Source organism: Pipistrellus kuhlii, unplaced genomic scaffold, assembly GCF_014108245.1.
Source record: "Pipistrellus kuhlii isolate mPipKuh1 unplaced genomic scaffold, mPipKuh1.p scaffold_m20_p_2, whole genome shotgun sequence".
Lineage (NCBI taxonomy): Eukaryota > Metazoa > Chordata > Mammalia > Chiroptera > Vespertilionidae > Pipistrellus > Pipistrellus kuhlii.
The window spans coordinates 154,589,702-154,608,209 of NW_023425515.1; the positions used below are offsets into that span (position 1 = coordinate 154,589,702).

Consider the following 18,508-nt stretch of genomic DNA (forward strand, 5'->3'; position numbering starts at 1 on the left):
TCCACTTTGCATCCTAAAAAATGTTACTCCAGCAACCAGGCCTATTAAAATGGCAAGGAGGAAGGGAAGGATATGAGAAAAGATTCCAAAATACTCCACAATTTCTCATTCCTTACAAAAAATCCTCAAAGATTACTGTTTGTTTTGTGTCACAGATGTGTTTTAAAGACTCACAAAATGACCATTCTCAGCCCTTTTGGTCTCAGAACCCCTTTGTACTCTTAAAAACTATTAAGGATGCTCTGGCCAGATTGCTAAGTGGTTAGAGTGTCGGCTCATGGACCGAAGGATCTCGGGTTCCATTCCTGGTCAGGGCACACGCCCGGGTTGCAGGCTCATCCCCAGTGTGGGGCGTGCAGGAGGCAGCCTATCAACGAGTCTTTCTCATCATTTATGTTTCTATCACTCCCTCTCCCTTCCTCTCTGAGATCAATAAAAATATATTCAAACAAATAAACACACAAACAAAAGCAAACTGAGGTTTCCTGGAGAAGAAATTCTGCTGAAAGACTGTAACAGAAAACCTGCTAACCTCCCTACAAATGTCAATGTTCAGACTGGATCTCAAATTTTGCCGAGTTTCCAGCCTCCTAGCCTGACTTACAGATTTTAGACTTGCCAGTACACATATGTCAAAATTTAATAAAATGTATACATTATATATCTGCAATTTATTATCTATCAATTATACCGCAAATATTACTCAGAAACTCAAAGAGCTTTTTGATATCTCTCTCTTGATCACTGTTAATATCTACTGAATTAGAAAATGGTGCTTTGAATTTACATATTTAACACATTAATATATATGATATTGGTGTATGTGTTTTTTATTCTTTAAAAAGTTATATAAAACTAGTGAGAAGAGTGGTGTTTTAAATTATTTTTGCAAATCTCTTCAATGTCTGGCTTAAAAGAAGACAGCTGAATTTTCATACTGGTTGAGGTATATAAAAAAATCTGGCTTCAATTAGATACATAGTTTGAAAATGGAGAAGTACTTTAAGCCTTTTCAACCCATTCTTTTTTGATAATACAGCAGAACTCCACAAGTGGTGGTTTCTTAAAGAATAGTTTCAGAAAGGCAAATGAATCAGTCTGTAGTGAGTGTCTTTCTGTGCCAACAGTTCTTTTGAGACCCAATTTCAATGTCAAACAGTTCCTTATGTGTATATGTCAGCAATGATATTTCAGTTCTGGATGGTGGACAAATGGTGGTAATACAGGTCCGACCCTCTCTGGTTTGGTCCTGGGCAACCTGCAGTGATACACAGCTGCTGACTGCTATTATGGCAAGGCGTCATCAGCGTCTTCCATCTCTGATTCATTTGCCTTTCAGCATAACCATTATTGCTTGTCTCATTTTCTATTCTTATAAGTATATTTCCAGTAGGACATGATCTCACTCCTCTAGGGGAAATGGTGAACAACATAGACTGATGAACAAGAACAGACCCAGAGATAAGGAGCCATGGGTCAGACTGCTGAATCTCAGAGGGAAGATGAGGATAAAAGGGAGAGATCAACCAAAGGACTTGAGTGCATACATATGAGCCTAACCAATAGTCAAGGACAATAGGGGAGTGGGGAGGGGTGCGGGATTGAAAAAGGGAGTTGAGGACAAATATGTGATACCTTAATCAATAAAGAAAAAAAAAAAGAAAAAAGAATATTTGCAATGTAGAATCATGAAATACATCTAAAAAAATGTTCAGTTACAGTTTCATTAAAATCAACTGATCAGCTGAAACTGGTTTGGCTCAGTGGATAGAGCGTCAGCCTGTGGACCAAAAGGTCCTGGGTTCGATTCCGGTCAAGGGCATTCTTGGTTGAGGGCATATCCCCAGTAGGGGGTGTGCAAGAGGCATCTGATTGATGACTCTCTCTCATCAATGTTTCTAACTATCTATCCTCTCCCTTTCTCTCTGTAAAAAAATCAATAAAATATATTAAAAAAATAAAAAATAAAATAAAATCAACTGATCAATCTTGAATGGATCTTATACCTATATATTATTTTGTCATATCACACATTGGTCTTCAGAAAATACTGATTCACAGAGCTATGAAGACCTTCCAAATATTGATATATTTAATTATAAAATATTAAAAATATTAATATCACCAACAATCTAATAAGAACTCTTTAAATATTGAAAACATTCGAGCTCATAGTAAAGAACAAATTTTCCAAAATTCTAACTCTTGTTTGAAAGTTCAAATTTTCTCATCATTAATAAATGCTCTCAGTTGTTTTCCTTGAAATAACGGGCTCACTTCATTCATTTTCAAGAAGATATCTGTCAAATACTCAAGTCTGAATGATCATAATTTTTCTGTCAGATATTTTTTCAAAAAATGAAAATATTGTTCCAGGGTGGTTCCCAAAGGTGGGGCAGACAAAATGGGTGAAGAAGATCAAAAGGGACAAATTTCCAGCTACAAAATAAAAGTCATAGAAATATAATAGTGATTATAATAGCATAGTGATTATAATGAATAATAGTGTACTATATATTCCAAAGTTGCTAAGAGAATAGACTCTAAAAGTTCTCATCATAAAGAAAAAAAAAACTATATATGGTAATGGATAACTTACTGTGGTGATCATTTCATAATATATGTAAATATTAAATTATTACATTGTACACCTGAAACTATATAATGTTGAATACTACTTACATCTCAAATTTTTTAATAAGGGCAAAAATTTTTAAATAAAACAAAATTTAAAGATTAAAAGGCTGTTTAGTATTTAAAAAGTGAATACTGCTGAAACCGGTTTGGCTCAGTGGTAGAGTGTCGGTCTGCGGACTGAAGGATCCCAGGCTCGATTCTGGTCAAGGGCATGTACATTGGTTGTGGGCACATCCCCGGTAGGGGTTGTGCAGGAGGCAGCTGGTCGATGTTTCTCTCTCATCGACATTTCTGGCTCTCTATCTCTCTCCCTTCCTCTCTGTAAAAAATTAATAAAATATATATTTTTTTAAAAAGTTAATACTATATCTTACAAACGTTTTTAAGGCAAAGTACCCATCATACTTCAGTTTATGGCAGAAGTGCTATAGGGTGCATCCCATTTTGTCACACAATATTAAAAATATGTACACTTAAAGGTCAAAATGTACAAAATTAATAATTGTGATTGCACTTTCTTAAGTAAAACTGGCATTTTTTTTCTTTTTTGCTGCAAGCACATGGTAGAGGAGAATACAACAACTGCTAATAATTTGATGTCCCTGCCTGTTGCACACTACGGAACCAACAGTTTCAGTTTGCCACTGCTTCTAATATCATCAGTGCAAATTTCAACGTGGTGACAGAACTAATAGCATTTAATATTAATAGCTGATGTTATTCAGTGGTTAAGAGCGTCAGCCTGCACACCGAAGGGTCATGGGTTCAATTCCCATCAGGGCACATGTGGAGGCAACCAATCAATGTGTCTGTCACATTGATGTGTGTTCTTTTCTTTCTCTCTCTCCCTTTCACTTTCTTGCCCTTATACTTTCTCTAAAATTGAATGGAAAAAATATCCTCTAGTGAGGATTAACAAAAAAATTTGCTTTGATCATGTTGACCCTCTGTACGATACTCAGTGACCCCGACAGGTCTCTGCTCTAAATAAATGCAGGTAGATTCTAGAAGCATAATAGAAAGATTAGTAGCTCCACAATTAGTACAACATGGAACAAGCTAGCTTAGAAATGGGCAATGGCTGAATTTGCCTCAAAAGTGCGTTTACATATCAAGTTTATTTTTGTATATGTTTACTAGAAGGAATAAATGTGTATATAACTGCAATTTAATCAGTGAAATTTACATATTATTGTGATTATGATGAGCATTCTATATATAATAATATAGGCTCATTACTAAGTGGAGTCATAACCAAATTTCTAAGTTCATTTCCAAAAACTAAAGGTTTTTAAATATATATTAAATATTTTCTTCAATGTAAAACTAAGCAGAAACAGTTGGTAAGTTTTTAAAAGGCCCACTTTCAGTTCAAACAGGGCTAAATAATAAAGTGTAGTCATTTGCTTGACAATGCCAAAATTTTTTTAATTCAAGTGATATTTAATATTTTACTTGAATTAAAAATTATAAATAGTTGTCACATAAATTGAGACAACTATTTATAATCACCGTACCTTCTGATTGTAACACATGTCATAAAGTTATATTTCAAACCATACAATTTAAATTATGTAAAAGCAAAATAAAAACGAAAAAGATCAACTTACTCGGTCCGCTAACCCTCCAGGAACTATAGTCCTCACAACCACACCACTTGATTTCCCTCCAACTATTCCAAAACCTAATCCAGAGCCATCATTAATGAGTTCAACATCTTCAATATGACCCCAACGAACCTACAAAGTAACGGCAAGAGCCAAAGTGTTAGTAAAACATACAGTTTCTTGGCTTCCCAGTATAGTAATTACTAATGTAACAGATATACAACAAATTAAACATTTATACAATTAATCAAGACAATTTTTCTAAAGGCTAAGAGGTATTTAAGATCATCATATGATCTCTGCCCTTCAGGATTTTTATAATCCAGTAGAGAGACAAACTAAAATATAAATAATTAAAGTACAAGACAGAATATTGGGTGATAAACACTGTAGCTCTAACAGAACCAAAACATCTAATTCCTCATTCTATGCCCAAGGATCTAGCAGTGTCCAGCACCTATAGGAACACACACACATATGTGTGTGTGTGTGTGTGTGTTTATCTGAATTAAAAGAGAATCACAAAGTATTATAAGGACTGGGAGAGGGGAGATAGCGGGGAGGAAAAGGGGAAGTGGTACAGACAAGAAGACTAATCTAATCTAATCAAGAATTATGGAAAATTTCAAGGAAAATGTGGCATTTTAATTCCACTGCTGAGAAAAAAAGACATTTAAGAAAAAGAAAAAAGTAAGAGCAAAGCTGAGCTTGAATAAGCGAGTGGGAATAATTGAAGTTTTTGAAGAGGGAATAAAAGGAACAGAGCAGTGGTTTAGGAAGATTAATCTGGCAGCAATGTGAAGTAGGAGATGATGAGAAGGACACAAGACAATAAGACTAATTTAGTAAACTCCTATGAGGAAGAGGAAAGGTAGGCCCAAATGAAGATATTAGCATTAGGATTATACAAATCAGACTATGACACATGACATTTTCCCTCTAATTAGCAGGCTTTCATCAGAAATGTACATCAAGTTCCCATAATCCAACTGCAGAAGAAAATTCTCCTTCTCAAATCCATAGGGCATACTTATTACTTAGTTGTTGTTTTTTTTATTATAGGTAAAAGGAAAGTTACTATGCAATGTGAAATGACCAGAACTATTGGGAATATTTAATAATTTCACATCTGAAACAATATCTTGTGTCTGGGATACAACAAAAGTTGCTAAAATATGCACAAAATATGCTTGAATTAATAGCAGCTGGTAGTCATAAAGTATATACTAGGTACTATGCTTAGCTCTTCACTCGCAATCTCATTTAATCTTTCCAATACCACTATGAAGCAAATGCTGTTATTAGTTCCAAGTCACAGATGAAGGAACTGAGATATAGGGAGGTCAAGAAATGTGCCCAGTATGACACAGCCAGGAAATAAAGAACTGGACTTGAACCCACTTTAACCTGACCCAGAGCCCCTATTCTTAACCACTATGCTAAGCAATTTCCCACTTGCTTCATTTTGCTTATTATGTAAATTGTGCTGTATAAATATTACTGATTACAATAAGGAAAATGCCTACACATTAATTTGTGTTGTGACCTTGTACTATACCCAGACAGTCTATTTTTTCTTTTGTCCAATGAATGAAAAGTAAATAAATCAGCTAGCACTTAGTGTTATAAGAAAATAAGATTTATTAGCTTGCATTCTGAAGATGCAGGCCAAAATCTGTAAAATGCTATAAAGCAAGTTTAAAGATTCCCAAACGAGACATATAATTTTATTCTTTTGAACCATTTTCATCCTTACATAAAAAGTCTACAATTGTACAGTATCAATAATCTAATTATAAACACCCAATATAATTTGCAGAAATGTCTGTGAAATAAATAACCAAATCTTAAGAGATTCAATAATAAATCTCTAATAAAAACTCTCAGCTTAATTAACTAGCTATAACACCGAGGAACACAAGACTCTATTACCAAATAAATTATACCTACTATTAAATTTGCTCTCTATATTTAAAAAAATAATCTTAAATAAGGAGAATCACAGGACACTTAAAAAAAATAAAATAAAACAAAAAACCTCCATAAAACATCTTATTTATTATGCTAATGCTGCATTTGGAAATATGACCACCTTTCTTAAACTATGACAAGTCACATGACACCTTCCACAGGTGTGAAAAGCAATAGCATAATTCAAAAGTATTTTTCCAAATTTGCAACTCACTGTTTCTGGCAGAATTGTGTCAGTGCTGCTTTTTGGGTGGACTGGTTGCCTGGCCACAACCAGACTCAAACATCCAGTGGTTTGTTGTAACAATGCAATTGCTTGCTGATGGGAAACGTTCTGATCCAGTGGTGTATGGTTAATAGCCAATATTTGATCATTTTCCTTTAACCTTTGATCCCTTGGTGAAATAAAAGAAAATTTTGTTTTAAGTGGTATAAGATCCTGACTTTTAAAAGCCTATGATTCAAGCTAAACAGTTTTTTTGTAATGGTACTACTTCACTTAGTACATATATTCAAATTATTTCATTATATGATGGAACTTTATAGAGTGCTTTTCATCAAAGCATTTATTAGCTCATTAACCACCTTAGTAATATCTCAATACATCTCGACACACATACATTTTAAAAGCTATCTGGCTAGAAAAATAAGCAAAAACAATATACAAGGCTTCACTGCCAAGGTTTTGCAAGTAAAGACAGTCCCCCACCCCTTAACTGCATAAACCCTGTACTCCTGAACTCTGTCCAATCTGCCTTCAACATGTACCATCCTAGGGAAACTATATTCTCAAATTCATCAATAACCTCTTCTCTAGCAGTACAATGAAGTAGCCTATTGTGCTTTATCTCGCCAGCATGTCAATAGAGGCCAAACCCTCCTTGAGAATCCTCAGACATTACCTCCAAATCTGTTTGAGCCCTTTTCTCCTTTTTAAAAAAAATATATTTTATTGATTTTTTACAGAGAGGAAAAGAGAGGGATAGAGAGTTAGAAATATCGATGAGAGAGAATCATCGATCAGCTGCCTCTTGCACACCCCCTATTGGGGATGTGCCCACAACCAAGGTACATGCCCTTGACCGGAATCGATCCTGGGACCTTTCAGTCCACAGACCGACGTTCTATCCATTGAGCCAAACCAGTTTTGGCCCTTTTCTCCTTCTAAGCACCAATCTCCCAACCAAGGTAAAAGGGACTATTTAATAAGAGCAAAATCTTTTTTGAAGGAAAAATAAAACAAAACATTACTAGTCAATATTTACTGAGCACTATTATGATCCAGAAATTACTTATAGGCCAGAAATTGAAGCCTAGCATCTTATTTAAAAATGTAGCCTGATTGAAGCATTTTCTTTAATTTCTTAAATGCAATGCATCCTTAGACTACTTCAGATTTATCTGTCCTGGTTTACTGTATTTGACTTGACTATCTCCCAACTACCACTCTGCCTCTTCTTGCTTTCCCATTATCACTGCAATGCTTCCTTGTCTTTGTTTATCTCTCTCACATCTACCCATCTCCTTCTTTCATTCCCAATGCCAGTCCTCCCATTGAGATCCTTACGTAATACCTGAAACCTAACTTGCAAAGTTCCTCAAGGTTTATTCTTATAGGCTCTCCTGCACTGGTAATATGCCAACTCAAAAATACTTGCTAATTGTCTATTTATTGACCATTAAAAAGACAGCCAAAGGAAAAAAAAACAAAATCTTGTTCATGATTATTTTATTAAAAAATACATTTTTAACCTTCAAAATATAAAAATCTCCCAGAGAAAGAATTTACCTCAAAACAGGGAATTCTAATTCATAAATTTGAATTCTGAAAATCCATTACATTGCCCTTATTTTTCACAGGTCACACAAGATTCAGCAAAATTTTGTGAAGGAGCAATGTCACTTGTGAACTTTTCCCTAGTCCTAAAGAAACATTTCTTTTTAAATGTGATCACTACAGGACAATATCCAAGAATCACTTCCATTTCTCCAACTCCAAAGGAGAAATTTCTTAATTAATCCCAAGTGAATGAGCTACTCTTGAATCTTTTCAACCCGGATGTAACAAATTTGGCAAAAATTAGGCCTTAATTTACTCACATTCAGATTTTCTGGTTTCTAGAAAATATGATTCTGATGCATTTGAAAGTTGAATTAGTTAGTTTTACAACTACTTTTTATTTCTTTCAAAGTTTTTATTATTAATTTTTCAATTATAGTTGACACTCAATATTATATTAAGTTCAGGTGTACATCATAATGGCTACACACTTATTTATATGACTTATAAAGAGATCCCCCTGATAAGTCTAGTACCAACCTAGCACCATACATAGTTATTACAATATTATTGACTATATTCCCTATGCTGTACTTTACATCCCCAGTTACTATTATTTATAATTTAACTCCCCATACTACATACACTGAGTGGCCAGATTATTATGATCTCTGAATGCATAATAATCTGGCCACTCAGTGTATATCCTATACAATAAAAGGCTAGTATGCAAATTGTCCCCTCATCCAGGAGTTCAACCAGTAGGCAGGCTGGCCATCCGCCTATGTTCCCTCCCCCTGGCCAGGCTGGCCAGACCCCACCATGCACGAATTCATGCACCGGGCCGCTAAAACACACACACACACACACACACACACACACACACACACACTGAGTGGCCAGATTATTATGCGTTTAGAGATCATAATAATCTGGCCACTCAGTGTATATTTACACTTTCCATTCAAGGGAAGCCTAATTCTTTTCTTTCCCTCACAACGTTCAGAAATCCGAAATTCAATAAACATAATACATCGTATAAAGAAATTGAAAGATAAAAATCACATGGTCATATAGATGCAAAAAAAAAAAAGCATTCCAGCAGAAATAATAGATTTCCATGACCTTGAGTGTAAAAAAAATAAAAAAAAGAAATAAAAAAATAAATAAAAAAAAGAATAAGTAAGCTCTTTAAATAACACAGTTCTGTGTGGAAAGTCCTAGAAAGAAAGAAAAAACTGGTCATCAAGACCATTTAATATGACGTGGAAGGTCCTGCATGGCAGGCCCGTTTTCCTGCCCCTCCTCTCACCCATCTTGCACTAAGTTCCCACACTAGTTCCAGCCACATTCTAAAGATGAGGGATATGTGTGATCACTGGATAGGGCTACTTGTCAAGATTCTCTTCATTCCTCGTCTGCTCTCTGAAGACCCCACTGTTTCCTCTCCAATGTCCCTTTCAGCACCAGGCCTCTGGGAAGCCACCTGACTCCTTGGTCAGGGTTCTTTACATGCTCAAGTATCAAACTCCTCTTTTTGGACCGGCTCACTTCATTTGTAATTACAGATCTAATTAGTATAGAGTAACTTGAGACATTAAGGATTGACTACAAAAAGGATTGACTATTAAAAACACACTAAAAACTACTAAACTGCACACTTTAAAATGGTAACATTTTCCCTGGCTGGTGAAGCTCAGTTGATTGGAGCATTGTCCTGTATACTGAAAGGTTGTGGGTTCATTCCCAGTCAGGCAACCAAGTGATGTTTTCTCTCACAGATGTTTCTCTCTCTTCTCTCTCTCTCTCTCTCTCTCTTTCTCTCTCTCTCTCATAAGCATATCCTTGAGTGAGGACTAAAAAAATAAAGATAAAATGAAATGTTAACATTTATGTTATGTGAATTATATCCCAATAGTATTTTTTAATTTAAATTTTTTTCAATTATAGGTGTACAGCATAGTGGTCAGACATTTATGTAACTTATGAAGTAATCCCCCCGATAATTCTAGTAACCACCTGGCACCATACATAGTAATTATAATATTAGTGACTATAATCCCTATGCTGTACTTTATATCCTCATGACTATTTTTGCAAGTGCCAATTTGTACTCCTTAATCCCTTCATCTTTTTCACCCAGTCCCCAATCCACCTCCCATATGGCAACCATCAGTTTGTCTAATAATAATTTTTTAAGTTAAAATAATGTTTTTAAGTTGAGCCAATCAAAGTTAAATAAGTTTTCTGTCAAGGAATTTAGCCTTAAGTAAATTAATGCTAAGTGACCCATAGTCCTAATATATACCTGCTTATCAGTGTCATTATTAATAGCACACCCTCTCACTCCCAAAACTGTCCCAACTTGGACAACAAGTTATATGATTATTCTAGCTATATACATGCAACATGCAAGAACAGAATAGAATTTCTCAAAGATATCTGACCACTGCTATGCTTCCTCAGAATACACTTGAGGAAATGCTGCCTTAGATGACAGAACAAAGATACAAAATCATGGAAATATATTTTTTTCTGAGAGACTAGAATTGATCTCTCATGAATGAGAATTATTATTAACTGAGAATCTTTTTATAATAGTGGTACTACTGTTGCTATAATTCTAATTCAGGTGGAAATAGCATAATAAATAGCATGCTTGCCAGGACCGGTTTGGCTCAGTGGATAGAGTGTTGGCCTGCAGACTGAAAGGTCCTGGGTTCGATTCCGGGCAAGGGCATGTACCTTGGTTGCAGGCACATCCCCAGTAGGGGGTGTGCAAGAGGCAGCTGATCGATGATTCTCTTTCATCGATGTTTCTAACTCTCTATCCGTCTCTCTTCCACTCTGTGAAAAATCAATAAAATATATTTAAAAAAAACAAAACATAAATAGCATGCTTTTTAAATAAAAAACTAAAAACCTGAAATCAAATAAAGACAAAATATAAGGCCTGCACATACCCCTTAAAAAGTAAAACAAAAGCATAAGTGCAATACAGGGATATCACATAGCCTTGAGGAGGCTTTTAATCGAAGAAAGTGAAATAATAGCATGATATGACCAACAAATTGTTGCTATAATCTTATGTTTAATAAACAGCATAGTCTGCAGAATGTGAATTTCAATAATCCCATCTTATTGATAAGACCTTAGCTAAAACTATCATGTTCAATTGTGAGAGAGTGTGGTGAGATAGAAAGAATACTAGCTTTCCAGTCAGAGGATCTTAGAATCACATCATGGCTACAGCATTAATAGCTCTGTGACCGTTGGTAAATCACTGAGCCTCTCTGAAACTCAGCTTTCTCATCTATAAAATGGAGCAACATACCAATGGCTAGAGGGCTGCCACAGGTGTATGTGAGAATATCTGCAAAGACCTGACAAATGCATAGGAAGAGGGCAAGTTAAGTGTTAGCTGCCATTGTTACTATTTTTATTAGTACTTTCTTATTCTCTTTATAACAGTATTCTCAGACTTATCGGAAAACAAATTAACAAAACACAAAATGAGCATCTTTCTCACCTGTCCGCTATGCTTCCTGGCTGTATTTCCTTCACGAAGATATCAACTTCTGCCAGATTTTGACTTCTAAGGGCCACTACGCTGAATCCAAGGCCTCCAGTTGAAGGACGCTCGATATCAATATATTCAATTTGCCGGCCCTAAACAAGAAGAATTTTTTGAAAAAGTTATAATGAAGTACATTTAACAAAGAAGTGAAATTGCCATTCTGCGAAGAACACAAAAACAGTGTCTCCTAGGTCATCTCTATAAAACCAAACAAACTCAGAATTTCAGTAATAAATTATTTCTGGAAACCCTCTCACATTATTATTTTCAGTAGAATATAAGAGGAAATGTGCAGCATTCTGCAACCTTGGGGATAGAAGAGGTGTTTTCACACTTTATTTGCAGTATGAGATTGAATCCCCAGCTGGATAAAAATACCCATGTCCTTTCCCACAGAAAATCAAAACTGTTTTTTATACAAAATTTATCTAAATTCTCTTGATGCAAAACAAATTTTTAAATGAAAAAAGCAAATTATTGATATATCAAAAAAAAAAATGCTGATGGTTAGCCTAAGTCAGAAGCAGATGCATTATTTAGTGTTTTTAATTCTATTGTGATGAACATCCTACTAGTATTTTAATAGGTTAATTAAAAAGTATGGGAAGGCCACCATTCAAATGTGTTCTACCTGTGACAATCAAGTATTTTATTGCTTTTTTCTGAATAACTGCATTTGAACTTCATAAATGTCATCAACTTACAAAAGCATCACAAAAATAATTATTGGTTAAATTTAAGGGAACAGAACTATAAAATAAAATAAAATAAAATAAAATAAAATAAAATAAAATAAAATAGATGTAGAATATTATTTAATTATCACACCTTACACAGATTCTTTTTAACTTTTAAACTCATTTCATTTTTAAGACACATTAGAAGATGAAGTGAAAATATTTAAAACATATCCTAAAATTCAACTATTATTTATTTTTTTTAAATAGGTATTAGGGATAAAACTAGATTTCTCCTTAAAATGTTTCCATAGATTTTCCTAATTGTGCTAATTCTAACTCCCATTAAATCTGTTTGATATAAAATTAAAAATAGTTTCATTGGAGGTGTGTCAGCTGTAAACATATTAATTTTCCTCCTATGATCAAAACTATAAAAATTTCTTTCCTTACAAGTGTAAAGATGTGTCAAATTAGAGTCATAATCTAAAAAAAAAATCTCTCCTCACCACACATGGATATTTTCTTATATAATTTGAACCCAATAAATTTTTAACACAGAGATTAAGAAATATCAATTCCTCCTAACAATATAAAAACACAGTCAAACAGAACACACAACACATTTTAAGGCAAAAAGAGTATCACTTTTTTAACCTATACAGGAGAAATAAGCATAATATTCCCATGACAAGACATAACTTTACCTGTGCCATCTGTTGAATGATTGAGTTAAAGTCTTCATTTCCCAACTTAGGGGTCCAAGGAAATAACCCCGACACAGACCGCTGGACATTCCCATTAGTAATGGCACCATCTGTGAACACTAATAAACCTTTCCTTGAAAAGTCAAAGTTAGCTGAACAATCTGAAGGTAGATGACTCAGCTGTTGGAGGGAAAAACAAAAGACAATCAACAGAAACTTATAGGAAACAAATTATTTCTATTCATTAAACGTTATATTTTACCCATCACGTGTAATTTTCTTGTTAAGTATATACATGTGAAAGAAATTAAGTAATAGTTACATGAATTTGTATACTTATAAGGCTATAAATTTTATTTAGTATTACACAAATGTTTAACAGCTGAAAATGTGTTCTTGTTTCTTGCTTTCCATCCTTTCCTCAAGTTAATAGCACGTACAACAGTTCATTACATGTCACAGACACAGATATAATACTAGTAAACAGGCATATAAGACACTGAGCCCTTTTGAATTTATCTGTACATTTCCATGGGGGAGGCCAAAAAACATCCGTGGGTAGTATATAACAAGAATAACAATAACAGTATTTGTTCAACACTTGCTGTGAGCAAAATGCTATACCACAACTCTTACATATATCAACTGCCCTATTATTTTTTCATTTTGTGAACTTAAAAAGTGAGGCACAAAAAGATAGATATAGAGACAGTAAAGCAACAAGCAGACTGTCAAACTACAGCAGGGAGGGGAGGGAGATCTGGGGGAGATAATAGATCAACCGAAGGACTTGTATACATGCATATAAGTACAACCAATGGACACGAAACTCAGGGACGGGAAGGCATGTATGGGAGGGGGGGCAATGGTAAGATATGTACACAGATAATAAGTTAATAAAAAAATTTTTAAAAAGTGAGGCACACACACACACACACAAAAACAAAACAAAACAAAACAAAAACCAAACACACACACACACACACAAAACTGAGGCGCACAGGAGGAGAAGAGGGTAACTCATCCAAAATTAGTAGCAAATGAGTTACAGAGCCACTCAAACATTGATACAAAAAATAAAATAAAATGAGATTCCTGTAATTATGGGGAACAGGGAAATGGGTTGATTTTAAAATATCATTGGCTTGGATGAGTGCCAACATGGTACAATAAAGGTAACATTGAGAACAAATGTAAATAGTACCTCTTAGAAAAAAAGCAACACCTGGAGAAACTCTATGAGAACACTTATAGAAAAAGAAATTAAGGGGCTTAGAGTTGAATGGATAAAATATGAGTATGTAGATAAAACCAGCAAACTATATGAATATAAAAGATTATAATGGAGTAGGTAAAATACAGTTTTAGTCCAGTAAGAGTGATATATTTGTAGTGACCTTTTCCAATTTCTATTGCTACAAATAACTCTCACTGTTGTGATTTGGGGCTCATCCCAGGACCAGGGAATACAGAAAGCTAACTTTCAATATGGGGAGTGCTAAAATTACTTATGAATTCTGACTTAGAGAAAGAAACTCAAAGAAAGGCATGTGAGCATTGCTTAATCCTTAAGTAGTTATTTTTAAAAATCACTTGCTAAAAATATTTATGGGCAAGCATTTTGGTTTATCAGCAAAAAAGATATTTTTTCCTTAAATTTTATTAATTTTTACTTAACTGCTCCATTATCTCCGATTACATTTAAAATTATCCCCAAATTTAATCTTTAGGATAGCTACTATTCAAGCTTAGCTTCTATACTGTATGTAGTGGAGGGAACACATAAATGTTAAAATATTGGGTATACTGCTTCCAAGGACTTTCTAATCAGACTGTCCATAACATTTAATTATTTATTTGGTAATTATAAATAATGTGCTACAAGGGCATGATCACTTCTTGCGAAAGAAAGAAAGAAAGAAAGAAAGAAAGAAAGAAAGAAAGAAAGAAAGAAAGAAAGAAAGAAAGAAAGAAAGAAGAAAGAAAGAAAGAAAGGAGGGAGGGAGGGAGGGAGGGAGGGAGGGAGGGAAGGGAGGAGGGGGAAGAAGGAAGGAAGGACGGAACGCCTGCAGGACCGTCTTCAGTACGAACGGACTCAGCCATCCCCTCATGAAGAAACATCTTTAGCTCATATTCTTTATAAATTTGAAGAAACTATTGACAATTCTCAAAGCATCTGACCTTTACTTATTTAAAAAAAAGGATAAAGCCCATATTCTGAAGATAAGCACATAATATATTATCAACATTTTTAAACTATCCATGCCTACCATATCCACAGGTCGAAAGTCCTAACACAATCTCTTCGCTGGAGTACTTTGAGACAGTTTGTCTCTATCTTTATGCCTTTCTATCTTTCTTTGCTGGATTGAGTATATGAACATGTAAAACCCTGGTGGGTAACTCACTTGTCCCTTGAGTTGCTTGATGGACTGCTGAAGTGTGAGTATCTGGTTGAAGAGAGGACTTTTCAGTGTCTCATAAAACATGGATAGCTTCTCATTCTGCGATGTGTCGCCCTTCTCCTGCAATTTCACTTTCAGGCGATCAAGAACTTGCAGGACCTGCAGTTTATCTTATTTGAAGAGGGATAAGAGTACACGTTAAATTCCATCTTATATTCTGATTTTGAATCACTAATTAATTTAGTGGTAGAATTATTATAGCCAGTATACCTGTAGCAGGATTTTCAGGCATTTTGAATTACTGTCTTCATTCACTTTAAAGAAACCTAAAGAAAAAAATTAAAAATACAAAAGATGATTTTCCATTAGTGTACCCATATCTACAGGCCTGTATAAAAAATTTTGAAAACCTCAAGAACATTCTTTTTTAAAAATATATATATTTTATTGATTTTTTTTACAGAGAGGAAGAGAGAGAGATAGAGAGTTAGAAACATCGATGAGAGAGAAACATCCATCAACTGCCTCCTGTACACCCCCCACTGGGGTTGTGCCCGCAACCAAGGTACATGCCCTTGACCGGAATTAAACCTAGGACCCTTGAGTCTGCAGGCCGACGCTCTTATCCATTTGAGTCAAACCAGTTAGGGCTTCAAGAACTTTCTTGATCAAAAGACTTCACTCCGGAAATTAAAACTACAATGAGGTGCCAGTACACATCACTATGATAACTAAGTAGGAAGCAAGACAACAGATACTAAGTATTGACAAAGATGCGAGGCAACTTGAACTCCCAGATGTTGCTAGCTGGAAAGAAAAATGGCACACTTTGGGAAAATGGCAGTTTCTTATAAAGATAAATATACACTTCATACACAACCCAGCACTTGCACTCCTACTTAACCCAAGAGAAATGAAAATATATGCCCACAAACCACCTTTACATGAATGTTTATAGCGTTTTTATTTATAAAAGCCCCAAACTAGAAAACCCCAAATGTTTAATAACAGATGAATGGGTAAACAAACTATGATATGTAAACATAATAGAATACTAAGAAATAAAAAGGAAAATGACATACATATAACATGGTGAATCTCAAAAACAGCATGTTGAGGGGGGAAAACAAGAAAGAAAGAATATAAATGGGCTGAAACTGATTTGGCTCAGTGGATAGAGTGTCAGTTTACAGTACTGGTCAAGGGCATGTAACTTGGTTGCGGGCACATGCCCAGTTTCTCTCTCGTCGATGTTTCTAACTATCTCTCTTCCTTCCTCTCTGTAAAAAATCAATAAAATATATGTATTTTTAAAAAGAATATAAATTATAATTGCATTCATATGAAGTTCAACCTATAGTTACAGATTTAGTTTACCTGGGCAGGTGGGAAGGAGTTGACTGGGAGGAAATCTGAGGAAGCTTTTAGGGGTGATGAAATGTTCTGTTTTAAATGGAATGCAGTTTACACAGATGTATACGTTTATAAAAAACACAATGAAGTATATATTTTAAATTGGTACATTTTATTGTATGTAAATTATACTTTAAGAAAGTTGATTTCTGAAAAAGGATGCTGGGCTGGAAAAGAACATCAGAATTAAGGGGTCAAAAATATTTTAGAGATTTGGAAGGAAAAAAAATCTCCAACATGCACAAATGATCCCAGACTCTTACTAGTCATCTGAATAGTGTTTATTAAATCCAGTGATTAGCTCAAGCTAGCCTAAAATGTAATAAAATTGAAATTCAAAAAGCTAGCAAACCCTTCACTTTTGTTATCATAGGTAGCTAGATATTAATAAAGGGAGGGAGAAAGGGAATCAGACATTGCTGAGCCTGATGGGCTGGGGGAGCTGAATCAGAAGGGGATCTGCTTTGCTAGGAAATTGCAGCATTCATAGGCACCATGGAAGCTTACAGAATTCCCCCACTAAGGGGGTTAATACCCATCCCTCCCCTGTGTGGGGAGGAAGAACCAAATTTCCAATCACCCCAGGATACAACCCGTCCCTTTGCCCAGACTATGGGAGGAAGGAATAAGCAATAAAGAGGGAGGTGCTTCTACAGGAGGTGTGCACAATAGGAGCCAAGAAAGTGACAAAAAACGCCTGTCTGTCTGGCCAGGTGGGGGGAAAGGATCAGATTGGATGATGGACACAGAACTCCTGGGAAGATCTAGGACATGGATTATAGGGAAGACCCATCAGAAGCCCGTAAAAGATTGAGAAGTTGGCTGGTTAGTTTGAAAGGGTACCACCTGATCCTTTCCACGCCAGAGATAATATAACCAGTCCAACAGAGGCTCACCTGCTCCCTCCCTCTTTGTGTCTCTGTTTCTCTCTGGCTTGCTCCACATGCCCAGCTCAGCTCTCACAGTGTTCTATCAGCCATGGGCCCTGGCAGCTACACAGCCAGGAGCTACCCAAACTCCAAACACAGGCCCCAAGCACAAGTCTGGGTTCAGCAACGGGAAGTGCAGCTGGGAAGCTAAACTAAGCTAGCCAGACAAGGACAGGTCCTGACCTGGACGGAACCAATAGCACAGAATTTCTAGATCTTGGCCTTTGTTCTGTGCCTGATTAGGACAAGGCTGGACTTCTTTCACAGCAGAATAAAGCTGAACCGGAACAGTCCTTTGATTTTGCTCCTACAATAAACCTTAACACTACTCCTCATCCTCCCACACATGGGTCCCTGAAATGCTTTCATTCTGACTCTGTGAAAGGGCCTTATTTCCATCAGCAACACTATGACCAACATGGCACTTTCACAGTGGTCATTTTTACTCATGTACAATGTTATCATATAATGAGTCACCAAAGAAATATATAGTCAAAATTTTCCTAAATCAGTACACTTTGCTGAATGAGATCTTTATCTTCTAATTCAAGGTCACTAAGTAAGAAAACATATTAAAAATCAGTAAGGGACACTAGTATGGCTCAGTTGGTTGGGTGTACTCCAGGCACTGAAACGTTGCTGGTTAGATTCCATGGTCAGGGCACATGCTGGGGTTGCGGGCATGATAACCAGTAAGGGGCATGCAGGAGGCAGCCAATCCATATTTCACTCTCATCCATGTTTCTCTCTCTCCCTCTTCCTTTCTCTCTCAAATCAGTAATAAATAAGTAAATAAATAAATAAA

General features: G+C 35.4%; 1 protein-coding gene across 9 annotated transcripts in view; it reads right to left on the bottom strand.

Annotated features, from left to right (window-relative positions):
• The window catches only part of PATJ (PATJ crumbs cell polarity complex component), a 304,720-nt gene that overhangs the window by 272,388 nt on the left and 13,824 nt on the right, over positions 1 to 18,508 (bottom strand). For all 9 annotated transcript variants that reach the window (XR_006742178.1, XM_036447829.2, XM_036447830.2 and 6 more), the window contains exons 2-7: positions 15,632 to 15,687; positions 15,365 to 15,531; positions 12,957 to 13,136; positions 11,525 to 11,664; positions 6,430 to 6,610; positions 4,248 to 4,376 (exon numbers count right to left, since the gene is read on the bottom strand). Coding sequence is in view for 8 of the 9 variants with exons in the window: in XM_036447829.2 (XP_036303722.1) it covers positions 4,248 to 4,376; positions 6,430 to 6,610; positions 11,525 to 11,664; positions 12,957 to 13,136; positions 15,365 to 15,531; positions 15,632 to 15,653 (819 nt within the window). In the remaining variant the exon portion in view is untranslated. The remainder of the gene's footprint in view (positions 1 to 4,247; positions 4,377 to 6,429; positions 6,611 to 11,524; positions 11,665 to 12,956; positions 13,137 to 15,364; positions 15,532 to 15,631; positions 15,688 to 18,508) is intronic.